Source organism: Ornithorhynchus anatinus, chromosome 16, assembly GCF_004115215.2.
Source record: "Ornithorhynchus anatinus isolate Pmale09 chromosome 16, mOrnAna1.pri.v4, whole genome shotgun sequence".
Lineage (NCBI taxonomy): Eukaryota > Metazoa > Chordata > Mammalia > Monotremata > Ornithorhynchidae > Ornithorhynchus > Ornithorhynchus anatinus.
Genome location: NC_041743.1, coordinates 1,436,286 through 1,452,794, shown reverse-complemented (window position 1 = coordinate 1,452,794; position 16,509 = coordinate 1,436,286). Strand labels below are relative to the sequence as shown.

Sequence of the window (16,509 nt, the reverse complement as noted above, 5' to 3'; positions counted from 1 at the left end):
ATATAAGTTGCTCGTTACGATCTTCTTTTTAATCCTGGATTCTAAAGTCGGCGAGGCCAAAAAAAAAAAAAAAAGGAACGGCAAACATTTCCGTTTCTTTTTCTTGACAGCGAGCCATTCATCATTTTTTCTGGCGGACTTTCCTATGATAAAGCCTGCAGGAGACCGAGTTTGACCATCATGCATGGGAAAGCAATTACGGTGCTGGAAATGGATCACCCTATCGTTGAGTTTCTGACACTGTGCGAAACGCCCTACCCTAACGGTAAGCGGTAGAAACGACGCACCTTCTTCCGAAGCCCTGGTTTCTGCAAAGTTCTGGCGAAGCGGTTTTATCGAAGATAAAGGTCGTAGCTTAAATAGAACGCATCAAAAGATGATAGGGTAATGCCAGGTACCGACGAAAATGAGATGCTACTGAAAGAGCCGATGGGAAAAAGATGACTTTTGTCTCCCTTGTTCCTTTTGGGATTAAGCAGATCACATTTGAATTTTCAAGAAACTTCAAGAAGGTTTATCTGAAGCTCTGCGGTCCTTATGCATAAATCCATCTGTCAGTCCCCTGTCAGTTCACATCTCTGGTTCCAGGATTCATTCATTCAGCCAGTTGTATTTATTGAATGCTTACTGTGTGCAAAACACTGAACTAAGCGCTTGGGAGAATAGGTTGCTGACTCTTACCCTGAAGAACATGCAATTAGAAGTTTTTTTCTGGTATTTGTTAAATGCTTACTGTGTGCCAGGCACTGTTCTAAGGGCTAGGATAGATACAGGGTAATCAAATTGGATTGGGTCAATCCAAGCCCTGTCCCACATGGGGCTCCCAGTCTTAATCCGCTTTCTTCAGATGAGGTAACTGAGGGCCAGAGAAGTGAAGTGACTTGTTCAAGGTCACACAGCAGATGAGTGGCGGAGCCGGGAATTAGAACCCGGGTCCTTCCGGCTCCCGGGCCCGTGCTCTATACACTAGGCCGTACTTCTGGTGGTAATAATAGCCATAGTAATGGTAGTATTCATTGAGCATCTATTGATTGCAAGGTAGAGTGCTAAAATTCATCTTCTCCCCCACCACTCCTGCTTCCAGAGAAGGATGAGTGCCTGCCCCGTAGCCTTCCACCACAGGTGTTAAATCAATCAATGGTACCTATTGAGCGCTTACTGTGTGCAGAGCACTGTACTGAGTGCTCGGGACGGTGCGGTAGAGCAGAGACAGGAGACCCAATCCTGGCCCACGAGTAACTTATAAATCCGGGCCTGGGCCCGCAGGTGAAGCAGGGATGGTTGAGGGCGGGTCTGGGGGCTGCCAGGGATTGACTGGGGGCTACCGGTTGACACACAGGCCAGGGACTGGACCACGCCGGCTGAAGCCCCCCACTTCCCTAGTTTCCGCTTGAATGCCGTCCATCATTCCCGGTCATTTCTCCAGCTCGGTAACCTCACCATAAATCGAGCTCTGGTTTATGGCCCTCTTTCCTGTTCCGAAGGTCGAAAGCCGAAGGGAGTGGGGGATCTTTCAATAGCATTCCTATATTAAAATCCCTCCCAGTGGGCCTTTTGGTAATGAAATAAATAAGCGCTTCCTCTCCTCCCGGACACTTTAGGAGGTGCATTAACTCAGCTAGGTCACAAGGGTGCCGTTGGCTAAATAACAGTTGCAGTAAGTACATTATGGAGTTATTTACTAAATGGTAATGTCAGTGGTACTAATAGTCCTCTAAATGGACCTGAATGGGACCCTGACCATGTTAATCGACTTCCCAGAGAGTCTGCCTTTCCCCGCAGGGTAGAGTTGAGCTCACCTCAGAACCTGGCCCGATTGCGATCCCTCGAACTAGCCAGGAACAAACACTTCATACGCCCGTATTTCCTGCTTTCTTTCCTCTCAGCTAGCCATTTTCCCAGAGGGACCACCTGGGGATTTGAGGGGCGCCTCGGACTGGAGGCCCCGGCCGTGTTCGCTGCCTTGCCGGGGGGATTCTCCTCGCGGTGTCCCTGTGAAGAAGCGGTGATCTCCTGGGGCTGCTCCCCTCGGAGTGGGGGGCTTTGGATGATGTCAGGGAGCTCAAGGGGGTGACCTCCCTGCCTCCTGTTTTTCCCCACTCCAGTATTTTAAAGGGGCTCCCATCCACATGTCCTTTGGTAGACACTCGGGGAATTGTCCTTTATTAAATTGCCACTGCTGGGTGACCAGGCAACAGAAAGGGCGTTCTAGATTACGATTTCCCCCTTGCAAAGAAAACCTTCCCTTGACCCCACGGTTTCCTCAAGTTATCTCCCCTCCCACCATTCCTTTCCAAACTCCTTGAGCAAGTTGTCTACATCCACTGCCTCCACTTCCTCTTGCCCAGCTCTCGCCTTGACCCCCTCCAATCTGGCTTCTGCCCCCTTCACGCCAAGAAAATTACCCTCCCTAAGGTCACTACTGATTTCTTCTCACCCAATCCGACGGCCTCTGTTCCATCCTAATTTTCCTCTACCTCTCGGCTTCCTTCGACATCGTGGGCCACCCCCTTCTCCTGGAAACGTATCTGACCTCGGCTTCACTGACGCTGTCCTCTCCTGGTTTTCTCCTCTTGTATATCTGGCTGCTCCTTCTCTCTCTCTTTCCCTGTCTCCTCTTCTGCTTCCCATCCTCCTTCTGTGGAGGTGCCTCAAGGCTCAATTCTGGGTCCCCTTCTCTTCTCCTGCTACACCCACTCCCTCGAAGGACTCATTCACTCTCTGCACACTCATTCACTCTCTGCACTCTGTCATCTCAATTCCACATCTCCAGCCCTGACCTCTCTCTTCTGCAGTCACACTTTTCCTCCTTCCCTCAGGACATCTCTACTTGGATGTCCCGCTGACACCTCAAACTTAACATGTCCAAAACAGAACTTCTCATCTTCCCACCCAAACCCTGTCCTCCCCGTGTCTCTCCTAAGCCTGTAGACAACAACTCTATCCTCCCCGTCTCCCAAGCCCGTAACCTCGGTATTACTTAACTCATCTGTCATTCAATCTGTCACCAAATCCTGTCGGTTCTACCTCCACAACATTACTAAAATTCACCCTTTCCTCTCCATCCAAACTGCTGCTATGCAGAACCGAGCACTTATCATACCCTGCCTTGATTTCTGCAGCAGCCTCCTCGCTGACTTCTCTGCCTCCTGTTTCTCCCCACTCCAGTCCTCGCTTCGTTCCAGTGCCCCGATCGTTTTTCTAAACAAAAAAGTTTAGTCCATGTCTCCCCACTCCTCAGGAACCTCCAGGGGTGGCCTGACCACCTCCACATCCAACAGAAACTGCTTTCCATCAGCTTCAAACACTCAATCAGCTCCCCCCCTTCTATCTTCCCTCACTGATTTCCTACTACAACCTAGCCCGCACGCTTCACTCCTCCAGTGCCAACCTACTCACTGTACCACTAGCTCACCGCCGACTCCTTGCCCTTGTCGTCCTTCTGGCGTGAAATCCCTTCCCTATTCATATGTGACAGACCACCGCTCTCCTCACCTTCAAACCTGTATTAAAATCGCAACTCTTCCAAGAGGCCTTCCCCGACTAAACCCTCATTTCTCCCTCTCCCTTCCGCGTCGCCTGTTCACTTGGATCTGTAAAGAGTGCGGGCCTGGGAGTCAGAGGACCTGGGTTCTAGTCCAGGCACTGCCATGTGCCTGCTGTGGGAACTTGGGCAAGTCACTTCACATCTCTGGCCTCTCGTCTGTAAAATGGGGATTCAGTACCCGTTCTCCTTCCCGCTTAGGTGGTGAACCCTGTGTGGGAGAGGCCCTGCGTCTGGACTGATTATTCTGTATCCTCCCCAGCGCTTAGAACAGTGCTTGACCCATAATAAGCGCTTATTAATACTGCAATTGTTATTATTATTCTTACTTGATATTCACATCACCCTGAGCCTCACAGTTCTTGGCACGTAGTAGGAGCTTAACAAACACCATAATAATAATTATTATTATTAAAGATCCAGAATTTATTTTAATACTGTTCTCCTCTTTTAGACTCCTTTGCTCCTGTGGGCAGGGAACCTGGCTATCAATTCTGTAGTATTCTTTCAGGTGCTTAGTAATAATAATAATGATTATTATGGTACTCTTAAGCACTTATTATGGGCTAAGCACTGTTCTAGTAGAGTGCTCTACACTCAGTAAACACTCAAGTAATACCATAGATTGAAGGATTAATTAAATCCCCCCTCTCACCCCGATAACTTCTGCAATGCCCAGGGTGATGCAGTGTACCATTTTGGAACTCCAAGAGATGGGATGGCTATTTTAACCCTGGACATGTGGGAATTTAGTTCGAGACATGGGTCCCGGCCCACTTTAGTCATTCAGTCAATAGTATTTATTGAGTGCTTACTGTGTGCAGAGCACTGTACTGGGAGCTTGGGGGAGTACGCTATATCAGGCGCATTCCCTGCCCGCAACGAGCTTACAGTCTAGAGGGGGAGACAGACGTTAATGTGAATAAATAAAATTATAGACGTGGACATACGTGGTGTGGGGTTGGGAGGGAGGATGAATAAAGGGAGCAATTCAGGGTGACGCAGAAGGGAGTGGGAGAAGAGGAAAGGCGGGCTTATCTCTTCATGAAAGAGAACACGTTCACTGTATCACGCCTTCCAAACTGTCCCCGAGACCGGAGACTGGGATTTAGAGAGCTTTACATTCTTCTAATTAATGGTATTTTTTTTCTCAGTTGTAAGGTTTCGGTGATCGCGTTGAAAAATTTCTCATGGCAAAGCTTGGCTTTCTTTTTTTCTTTCTGCTTTTGTGTTTGTTTTTAGAATTTCAAGAACCCTACGCTGTAGTTGTGCTTCTGGAGAAAGATCTAATTGTAGTGGACCTGACACAAAGCAAGTGAGTTCTAAATGTGCGGATTAAAATGCATGTCTCATAACTGTCTAGTAACAGCGTGAACGTCTCGAAAACCGCTATCCGCCTTTCAGTTCATAATTAAAGGAACTTTCCCGGCAAGTTCCTTACGAGAAGCAGCCTGGCCTAAAAGATAGAACCTGAGCCTGGGAGTCAGAAGGCCCTGGGTTCTAATCCTGACTCTACCACTTGTCTACTGTGTGACTTTGGGCAAGTCATTTATCCCCATTCTGTAAAATGAGGATTAAGAGTGTGAGCCCCATGTGGGAGAGGGACTGTGTCCAACCTGATGAGCTTGTATCTACCCCGGTCCTTAGTACAGTGCCTGGTACATAATAAGCACTTAAGAAATACAATAAAACCAACATTGGAGATGAAGTCTGTGAACCCGATGTGGGTTGTGGACTGTGTCCAACCTGATTATTTTATATCTACCCCAGCACTTAAAACAGTCCCTGCCACATAGTACATGTTTTAACAAATACCATTTAAAAAAAAAATCACAGTCTAAGAGCACAGGTATCTCATCCCTATCTTCTAACTAAAGAAACCGAGTCCCAGAGCGATGAAGGGACCGGTCCAAGGTCATACAGAGCCCACTGGCGGAGCCTGGATTAGAACCCAGATTTCCTGAATCCCAGTCCCGTGCTCTTTCCGACCAGACCACGTTGCCTCAGATCACATGGGTTCTAATCCCAGCTCCGCCACTTGTCTGCTGTGTGGCCTTGGGCAAGTGACTTCACTTCTCTGAGCCTCAGTTACTTCATCTGTACAATGGGGATTACGACTGCAAGCCCTATGCGGGACAGGGACCGTGTCCAACCCCATTTGCTCATATCCACCCCAGTGTTTAATTCAGTGCCTGGCACACAGTGCTTAACCAATACCATAATTAATTCTTCTTCTTTATTCTCATTACCCACTATTGACGGTCCAGGGAGGGGAGGAGGGACGGAAGATAAGGCTAAAGAGCCGAACCAACCTCATATCTTTAAATTATATATTATAAATTATTTATTCACGTTAACGTCTGGCTCCCCCTCTAGACTGTCAGCTCATTAGAGGCGGCAAACCCATCTGCTCCTTCTGTTGTATTGTCCTCTCCCAAGCGCTTAGTATAGAGGTCTGCACCTAGTAAGCACTCGATAAATACCGTCGATCGAGTAATGAGTGATAACCACCGGCTGGTGCAGTAGAACCTCTCTTCGACCCTCCCCACCCCCCAAACGAACTCCCGAAGTATCCGTTTCAAGATGCCTGGCATTCCCTAACCAGAGGTATTCTCCATTTCTCAGGGAATGATTCGTTGGCTTCGGGCCCCGGTAGCACGGTAATCCTAGAAGATTAGCGTGTTGTATATTCCCTGCGGTCGGAGCTTAGGAGAGGTAGCATGCCATTGCATTATCTACCATCTGTACTCTAAAATATTTTGTGGTAGCTCAGATGTGATGGCTTAAGAGAGAAATTTTTACATCAGAGGAGAATTCAGAGCCCCATGGAATCCTTTATCCTTCCCCCCGCAAAAAAATACTGATCACCGGTAGAATAGACATATAAATGTGGGAGTTATTTACATTTAGGGGATTTTTTTTTTCCCCATCTGTGTCTGAGAATTATAGTGGTAATCACAGTGGCAGTTTTATAGTCAAAACAGTGCGGTTCCCCTAAAAGGCTGGGAGGGTTCAAGGTTCGTTCTTTGTATCAACTGAATCTCCCCAAAAGGGGTTGGGGGGAGGTTTTAGTTTTGCTCAAGAGGTGAGGCAAGTCAAGTGACCCTGCGTCCATGGCCAAACCAGGAAAAAACGGTTGCGATGCTTATTAAACGCTTACTATGTGCCAAGCACTGTTTTAAGCATTGGGTTAGATACGAGTTAATCAGATTGGAAACAATCCCCATTCTGCATGAGGTTCACGGTCTCAATTCCCATTTTACAAATGACATAACTGAGGAACAGGGAAGTTAAGCTACTCACCCAAGGTCACGCAGCAGACATGTGGCAGAGCGGGGATCAGGTTAGCTCTCAGACCTCCCCGCTCGCTTCCCAGTATTTGGCCCAAGGGCCCTATGCTTGGTTCGGTGCATTTCGAGCCGGCTGGCAGAGATCCCAAACGGAACAGAATTACTGATGGCGGTTATGGGTTGTGTTCTCTGAAAGCCACTGGTGCTTAAAGTCCCAGCCCCAACCGAACCCTCAATTCACACCGGCCAGCAGATCTCAAACATCTCAGATTCTGCGGAGGAGGCTTAGTGCAGCTGATTTGGAACATGGCTACCAACTCTGTTGAATTGTACTCTCCCAGTGCTTAGTACAGTGTTCTGCACAGAGGCTGTGCTCAATAGATACTACTGATTGATTAGCGTGCATTTCCTTTTTGGTATTTGTTAAGCTTTTGCCCTTTGTCGAACACTGCTCCAAGCGCTAGGGTGGAAACGAGTTCGTGAGGTCGGGCACAGTCCCTGTCCCACATGGGGCTCACGGTCTCAGTAGGGGATATGAGGATTGAATGCCCATTTTATAGTGGAGAAAACTGAGGCTCAGAGAAGCGAAGTGACTTCCCTAAGGTCACACAGCTTGCAATTGGCAGAGCAGGGATTAGAACCCAGGACCTCCGACTCCAAGGCCTGGGTTCTTTCCACTAGGCCATGCTGCCTCAAAGGCAAAGGGAAAAAAAATATGAGTCACAAACAATTCAAGGATTTTACCGTGTCCAGCGGAGAGTGTGGTATGTAACCACATGTTGTGTTTGAGGAGGAGGCTGATTAATGGTATATCTTCCTTCCGTGAGTGGGGGTGGGGGCGACTGGTGGGACTGGTGTCTAACCAGCATTCGGTTCCACCCTGTTCTCCCCTGAAGATCGTTTCTGCTGGGCTGTGACTTTGCTCTTTGTGCGCCGCTCAACTCGGCCTGCCTCTCGGTATCCTATTTCCCCCAAATTTCTGCTCCAGATGAGTCACCCCCATTCTTGATTGTCACCTGCTGGGTGGGCTGAGAGAGAGAAAGGAGAGTCATGGAGTTATTAAAAGATAGATTTAGAAGCAGAGAGATGAGAGACACACTTAGAAATAATAATGATGGTTATTTATGAAGCACTTACTGCGTGTCAGGCGCTGTTCTAAACATTAGGGTAGAAATATGAGAATCAGGTTGGAGAGAGTCTTTGTCCCACATGGGGTTCACAATCTAAAAGGGAGAACGGGTATTAAATCCTCATTTTACAGTGGAGGAAACCTAGAGGCTCAGAGAAATGAAGTGACTTACCCAAGGTCATGCGGCAAGCAAGTCGCAAAGCCGGGATTAAAATACAGATCTTCGGGCTCCCAGACCCATGCTCTTTCCGTGCTCTTTCTAGGCCATGCTGCTTCCCAGAGAAAAGAGAGAGAAAATGAAAGCCTTCGGTTCCCCGCACAGAGCTCCCTGTTGCTGCAGTGTGAATATAAAGATACAGCAGGGTGGTTTTAGTGAAGTGCTTTGGTTTCAAATCAATCCCGAAAAGCTGCCATAGGAGAGGAAGTCGAATGCCAGGCCCCCATCCCTGACCTCGCACTCTGTTTGGAATCAACCAGTCCTCAAATTGGGCCTCTATCTTTTCCCCTTGGTTAACGTCTCGAAGGCGAAAACTGGATATCTGATGATTTTGGTGGCGTTCTGTCCTCCATTCTAAGCGTTGTCTGAAACGGGAAGGGGGAGCTTCCACCCGAATGGATTCGGATCGGGTTTCCGCGACTCGCTCTAACACACCTTAAATCAATTTTACGTCTCCGAGAGTCAGCCTCTCTCCTCAGACCCTCGGACCACTGACTAGTTAGGTGACGGGAATCTCCAAGCGAGCCCTGGCTTCCTCCCTGGAAATCTGGGCCCCAGTATCCCACCCGCAAAGTTTGGGGGGCAGGGGTGAATACTTTGCATACCTTTCCCTACTCCCAACCTGAGGGGGTGAGCACAGACAACCTGTTTCTCTGACCCACCCACAGTTTCACCTAATCTTTTGGGCTGAAGCGAGAATACTGTGTTGCAGTCATTTGGCTCATGGTTATCCAAACTGGCCTCTTGCCGTATTTTCTATGTTGCTCAATACCTTCAGGAGCATCTAACTGAAGCTCCCCTCTCCCCCCACAACCCGGTGAACACGGGGAGGCCTGATGGAAGTTCTTTTAATTGCTAAAAATGTGGGTGTTCTGACCCTATCTACAAACATCTGTAAAGGCTCCTCCTTCAACCACAGTCAGCTCTCTGACCCAATCAATCAGTGGCACTTACTGAGCGCTTCCTAGGGTCTCTGCCCTATATTAAGTGCTTGGGAGAGTACAATACGGCACAGTTAGCAGGCACATTCCCTGCCTATAATGAGCTTCCAGTCTAGAGACCGTAATAAAAAGAAGCAATTTATAATGTACAATTTAAAGATACATACATTAGTGCCGTGGGGAGAATAGCAAATCCCCAAAGGTCGCAGATTCAAGCGCATGTGACGCAGAAGGGAGAGCGAGCCGGGGAAAAGAGAGCTTAATGGGGGAAGGCCTCGTGGAGAAGATGTGACCTTAATAATGCTTTGAAGGTGGGGAGAGTGGCAGTCTGGCGTTTATGGATGGGGAGGGAGTTCCAGGGGAGGGGGAGGATGTGGGAAAGGGGTTGGCAGCGAAATAGATGAGATGGGGGCACCGTGAATAAGCTGGCGCTAGAGGAGCGAAGTGTGTGGGTTGGGCTGGAGTAGGAGGCCAGCGAGGTGAAGTAGAACGCGCGAGCTGATTGAGCCACGGCCAAATTGTCGCTCACCGCTGAGGTGCTGTCGTTCCGATGTAGACTCACAAAATCACTGGGGGCTTTACCGTGATTCCTTGTCAGTCCCCCACCCAAATCCACAGGAGGAACATTGGGGGTCCATCAGAAATGAAGTAAACAAAACGTGTTGGAAATCCAGGAGCGTTTCCGAAGTGAGATTTCACCTGTGGGAGAGAAGAGAATCATGAGCCACATTTCACACGCCAGTGGGGAGTTTTGAAGGAACCAAAGGCATCTCAACCGCTGAGATTGTGTGGGATTATATTAATCAAACTGCCAGTCAAATTCCCAATCAGGAGAATAACACCGCAGTTGTGGGTTCCTTTGTGTGATGTTGCTACAACAGTTACGCGCTGCGGGACATCAATATTTTTCTGGCGAGATCACTACAGTTGTCGGGGTTGAAAAGGGTTAGTAATACAGGGAGCAAAATCGGAGAGATAGTCGTTTTAATGGGAAAGCCAGGCGGTATGAGAATCGCTCATTTTGGACCTTAGAAAGTCGATCTTAACCAGGAAATTCTGAATCTCCCTGTGATTCCCAATCCCGATCCTGAGCGACGTTCTTGCGATAAAATGGTCGTTCGTATTCTCCTCGTTGGGGATGGCGCAACGGTATTAATTCCCTGTCTCCGTCCGTTAGCTTTCCGATCTTTGAAAATCCTTATCCCATGGACATTCACGAGTCCCCCGTCACCTGCACAGAGTATTTTGCTGACTGTCCTCCAGACCTGATCCCGGTGCTCTATTCCATAGGAGCCAAACATAAAAAGCAAGGCTACAGCAATAAGGTAAAGCGGACAAAAGGCGAGTTAATTTCAAGTCGAAACTGGGGGGTCGTTTCTGTGTGATTTCACTCTGCTCCTGGGGTCTTTAGAACCAACGGGGGCTCCAGGGGATATGCAGGCAGGGGGCTTCTACGTGTTGTTTGAATGCTGCTTATTATGCGGACTGGTTTCTTCAAAAATGAGCAAGGACCATCCCTTGCGAGTCAGTTCCCGGCCCGGGTCGACCTGGCCTTTTGTCAGAAGGGGAAAACCGGGCCCGGACCACCGGGAGGTACCAGACTGGTCGGCGGGGCCCCCTTTTTGTAAATCCAGGGTCCAGCTTCTGCCTCCGCTGGGTCTGTCTCGTCTTGTTGTCGCCGTGGTTACCTCCGGACCCTGTGTCTACGTCCCTTCCCCACCCGATGCCGGGATCCGGAACGGCCGCCCCAGTGGAGGCACCTCGGAGCCCGGAGGCGAAGTGGGAGAGCCCCAGGGCAAAGGCCCGGCTCCTTAGAGCTCGGGAACCTTCTCCCTGAATTGGTAAAAGGGTGGAGTTCCTGACAGTCTTGGTTTTCCCCGAGACTCAGGCCCGAGCCTAAAATGGGTAAGCAGAGAGGTCACAGCGAATGACAGACTCGGGGACTGGATAGCCAGAATCGGCAAGCCCTCCCTTTACCCAAGTTATTCCCAAGATTAGGGAGGAGCAGAAACCCTTGCAGAAACCGTGGGTGCCCGTAATAGGATCTGAGAAATACAATTAAATCGAATTGCACTGTTATCGAAAATTAAACCACGATCACCAAGAGAAGTAGATTCCCGGAAAATTGGTTTTAATGTTGCATTAGAACCTGGGGAGTTTTTCCCTCCCATCAGTGTTGTCATTCAAAGCGTTTTCAGGAGTGGTATATTCTCCTAACAGAATAGCACCCCAGTCACTCAGTCAAGCACAAACACACACACACACACAAACACTCTCTTGTTATACTCTTCCAAGCGCTTATTCATTCATTCATTCAATAGTATTTATTGAGCGCTTACTATGTGCAGAGCACTGTACTAAGTGCTTGGAATGAACAAGTCGGCAACAGATAGAGACAGTACACTGCTCTGCAGACCCGGTAAGCACTCAATAAATATAATTGAATGAACTCTACCTCAGTGGCACAGATACACGCCCATGAATGTTTGGCATGGAGGTGAAACGGAGGCAGAGTTTTTGGTGGGGATAGAGACTGGGAGAGACAGGCTTCAGAGGGCTAACAGACCCCAAAGCCTCCATTTTGGATCTTTCCACCCCAGAGTGCAAATTTTCAGACCTTGTCAAAGGCTTGGGAAGAGGGGGGTCAGAAGTCCGCTTTCTACAGCTATTACCTTTATACCTGCTAAAATAAGCTCCCTGCCTGGAGACTCCTTCTAACCCTACGGAATGACTTTTGGGATGCAGTCGAGCCAACTGGTTTTTAATTCACCGTTCGGATTCTGACATCATAAGGCATTTTACGGTTTGGATGTCAGGCATGAATGCTTTAAGAAATTATGAGTATCTCTGGCCTAATAAATTGGGCAGTCCCATTTTGTGTTTTAATGGTAATTCTCCCCTGCCTCATAAATGTCCCAGGTCCAGTAACCGGAGAGATTGTCTTTTGCATCCTGATATGAATCGAGTAGATCAACTAGCGTTTATTCTTTGGTGAATTCTATTTTCTGATCTAGATGTTAACACAATGAACTTCCTTTCTTATTATAGCCACCTACTCTAAAATGAGTACCCCTCACTATTATTTTTTCCAACTTTAGTGGCTGTCCTTTTTAAATCCAAAGAGTTGACCTCGGCGGTGGCCATGTTTTCTGGGTCTGACTGTTTCTGAACCCATGCCTGGGTTTGTCTACTTAAATAGGGAAAGAGAGGCCAGCAAGTGCTAAGACGTTAAAGGCCGGTGAATTTCCTGGTGTACAGTCTCAGGGTGAATGTTGTTCCGTAATTTTGTTTTCTCCAATTGAAAACACAACATACTTCTTTCAGCTCTGAGAAGACCGATGCTAACCTCTGATTTCTGATCATTGGATTTAGGAGTGGCCAGTGAGCGGAGGGACCTGGAACCTTGGGACCCAAACATACCCAGAAATTATAATCACGGGGTAAGGAAATGGCGGTGACTTGTGAATTTAGAAACAGTAAGTCTGGGTGTTCAGGGTGCTGCCCACTTAGGGGAGAGACATTAGTTTTTTGGGCGAGAAGTCCAGGTCTCCCCCGGCCTTGTGCTTCCAACCTTACTGTATTCAAATATTGGCTCAAAAATGTACTTGTCTTCTCTCCTCATGCCTCATCTGCACGACGGCAGCAACGGGAAAGTTATATGGGTTACCCTACCTGTTCATATGCGATACGGTGACAGTAAAAAGAAATTCCTTTGAGGCGTTCTAGAAAGACACCCCAAGATTTGCTCTTAGATTCCTTTTCCTCAACAATTAGCATGTTTCATCATTCCAACAGGGACTGTTTGGGGGTTTTTATCAAGTTACTGTTCTTTTCCCTTATTTGATTTACAGTAAATATCAATTATCGACATGAATAGATTTTTTAAAAAAATTGTATTCGTCAAGCATTTACTCTGAGCCGGGCACCCTACTAAGCCCTGGGGTAGATATGAGATAATCGGGGTAGAAGCAATCCTGTCCCACGTGGGTCTCAAAGTCTTAATCTCCATTTTACAGAGGAGGTTTACTGAGGCACGGAGAAGTGAAGCGACTTACCCAAAGTCACATAGTAGATAGGACTTTTGTACTGGTAATCCGAATTTCAGATAATCCACAGTCGTGTGCTTACACACACACTTGTTCTTCACCCTTCCGTCCAGTTCCCATCCATTTATGATTTAGTTTTATCTGTGGTATTTGTTAAGCTTTTACTATGTGCCGGGCACTGTGATAAGCCCCAGGGCAGAAGCAAAGTAGGCAGGTTGGACCCAGTCCCTGTCCCCCATGAGGCGCACAGTCCAAGTAGGAGGGAGAACAGTAATTGAATCCTCTTTTGGAGATGAGACCTGAGATACAGGAAAGTGACTTGCCCACGGTGAGGGATTAGAACCCAGGTCCTCCAACTCCCGGGCCCGGGCTTTTTCCACTAGGCCGTGCCGCTTTCAACCGGTTTTCCTCTGGTTAGGGTAGAGGGAGCTGGGTCATTGGCAGTGGCAGGAGGAAGGCTTTTGGAATCGGGGCCTCGTTCCTTCATCGAATCTTATTTATTGAGCACTTACTGCGTACAGAGCACTGTACTAAGTGCTTGGAAGAGGACAATATAACAGTAAGCAGAACAGTACTGATGGGTTGGGATTTCTCCCGGAGGATATTGTGGATCGGTAGCCAACAGGCATGAAAAAGAAAAGTGTCCTTGAGGTTTAAGTAGAAACTGATTTTCAGAGACAACTCTAGCTTGAAGAGTTATTATTATTATATTATTATTATATATTATTATTATTATATAGGGGTGGAGGAAGAGAAGGTGGGAGAGAGGCAGGCAAAGGGGTAGGTCGATAACTGGTCAATCCGTTTTGATTGCTAACTGGGAAGCAGCACGTCCTTATGGAAAGAGCTCGGGCCTGGGAGTAAGAGGATCTGGGTTCTATCCCGGCTCTGCCACGTGTCTGCTGCGTGACCTTGAGTTAGTCACTTCAGTTCTCTGCGCCTCAGTTACCTTATTTGTAAATGAGGATAAAGACTGTGAGCCCCATGTAAGATGAGGACTGTGTCCAACCCGATTAGCTTGTATCTACCCCAGTGCTTCCTGTAGTGACCGACGTGTAGTAAATGCTTAACAAATACCATTAAAAAAAATGGATAAGTATTCCAAATCTTAGAGCCATCACAAAATAGGGAGAAAGAAAGGTTCTACCAGTTGGCTGTTGAAACATGTTGTGAATAGCAAAAAAGCACTGAGAAATGTGCCAAAGAATAGTTGCTTGTTCATTTACCTATAAAATCAACTTCAGCATATGTTACTATAGTTTGAGGGCATAGTTCAAATAAATACTTTAACCTGAGGCAAACTATTACTTCCATAAATATGTTGTTGACTTTTCTGATAAGATGGTAACTCAGCAACGATTGAGATTTTCAGTTTTAACATGTTTTAATCAGTGTTTAATTTCTCTCTTTTTTAGTCACGCGGATGGATCGATCAAGTTTTGGGATGCTTCTGCAAGTAAGTTTTAAGTTTCTTTTTTCATTCTTGAAAACTGAAAAACAGAATTCACTTTTAGCTTCACCGTGTGTTATAAATGTTTCCACAGCTAATCATTAGAATACAGTATGACATTCTAAACTACATATAAGATCCACCTACTTCTCACTTGCATTTCCTTCCTGAATAAATTCACCAGGAAAATCAACAGCATTCTACCCCAATTGCTTGAGATGCAAATAGAGATTACTTCTCTTACAACTCTTACTTCGGAATTACTTAGAAGAATTACTAGGGTGGCCTAGTGGAAAGAACCTGGGTCTGGAAGTCAAGAGTCTGCTTGTCAGCTTGTCAGCTGTGTGACTGTGGGCAAGTCACTTAACTTCTCTGTGCCTCAGTTCCCTCATCTGTAAAATGGGGATTAACTGTGAGCCTCACCTGGGACAACCTGATTACCCTGTATCTACCCCAGCGCTTAGAACAGTGCTCTGCACATAGTAAGCGCTTAACAAATACCAACATTATTATTATTATTAAGAGGACCTGGATTTTAATCCCAGCTTCACCGCTTCTCTGCTGGGTGACCTTGGGCAGGTCACTTCACTTCTTTGTGCCTCAGTTCCCATATCTATCAGATGGGGATTCAACACTTGTTCTCCTTCTTACTTAGACTGTGAGCCTCATTCGAGACCTGATTATCTTGTAACTACCCCATTGCTTACTACATAGTATTGGTGCATACTATGCATTAGTAAAATAATACTAATAATTGTGGTATTTATCAAGTGCATACTATGCGCTTGATAAATACCACAATTATTAGTATTATTTTACAGCCTTTGTTCTTTGTTTCCCTTTGGGCCTGACCTAGGTTTTGTGTATCCACCAGCGGGGACTGTTTTTCCTTAGGGAATTTTTCAGGCAGTTTGTTGTTTTAAAACGCAGTTCTACCCCACGTTGGCTGTATAGTCTGTCGACAGTAAATGGGTTTCAATCTCGGAGCATTCTCCAAGAACCCATCCCTATCCGTCGATGGTATTTTTTGAGCCTCTACTGTCTGCCGAGCACTGAATCAAATACTTAGACATATGACCTGGCCCCAGACTCAAGGACTTCACAGTCTAGCAGGCAATTCACAGTTGCTAAAATAAATTAGGAGGAAAGAGGAAAAGATGCAGTGAACATGAGTGGACCACTAAGACCAACCGTGGCTCAGCGTAATGATCTTGAAGTCGCTCAAGGGAGGTGTGAATTAGATTAATTCAGTTGTATTTATTAAGTGCTTACTCTGTGCAGAGCAGTGTACTAAGCATTTGGGGGAGAGTCCAATAGAACAATAAACACATTCCCTGCCCATAGCGAGCTTACAGTCTAGAGAGGGAGACAGACGTTAATCCCCAGCGTTCTCCCACGAAACCCGTGTCCTTACTCCCACGGTCCATACTGTCGTGTTGGCTTGGAACGCCACCCCAGGTTAAGGAAAATTTGGTGTTGGGGTTAAAGCCGCTGATGAATCCCATTCATTGAGCGCTTTCTGTGGGCAGAGCACCATTCCAAACACTTGGGAGAGTCCGGTGGGACAGAGTGAGTAGGTGCTTTCCCTGCCCGTACCGAGCTTCCAGTCCAGAGGGGGAGATACCACACCGGCGTGAGAGTTTTTCGACCTGTTTCAATGTTTTACAGTAACTCTACAGATGCTGTACAAGTTGAAGACCTCAAAAGTCTTCGAAAAGCCCAAGTCGGGAGAAGGAAAGCCAACGTGCGACATTGTAGAAGAGGATCCTTTCGCCATTCAGATGATCTCCTGGTGTCCGGAGAGCAGGATATTCTGTGTGGCTGGGGTCTCTGCCTACGTGATTCTCTACCGGTTCAGCAGACTCGAAACGACAACCGAAATAACGGTGAGT

General features: G+C 47.2%; 1 protein-coding gene across 1 annotated transcript in view; it reads left to right on the top strand.

The window, feature by feature from the left end:
• Positions 1-16,509, top strand: part of STXBP5L (syntaxin binding protein 5 like) — a 141,450-nt gene that overhangs the window by 75,971 nt on the left and 48,970 nt on the right. Inside the window, exons 10-15 of the mRNA XM_029080943.1 lie at positions 111-265; positions 4,787-4,859; positions 10,299-10,446; positions 12,494-12,561; positions 14,583-14,623; positions 16,286-16,503. Coding sequence (XP_028936776.1) covers positions 111-265; positions 4,787-4,859; positions 10,299-10,446; positions 12,494-12,561; positions 14,583-14,623; positions 16,286-16,503 — 703 coding nt within the window. The remainder of the gene's footprint in view (positions 1-110; positions 266-4,786; positions 4,860-10,298; positions 10,447-12,493; positions 12,562-14,582; positions 14,624-16,285; positions 16,504-16,509) is intronic.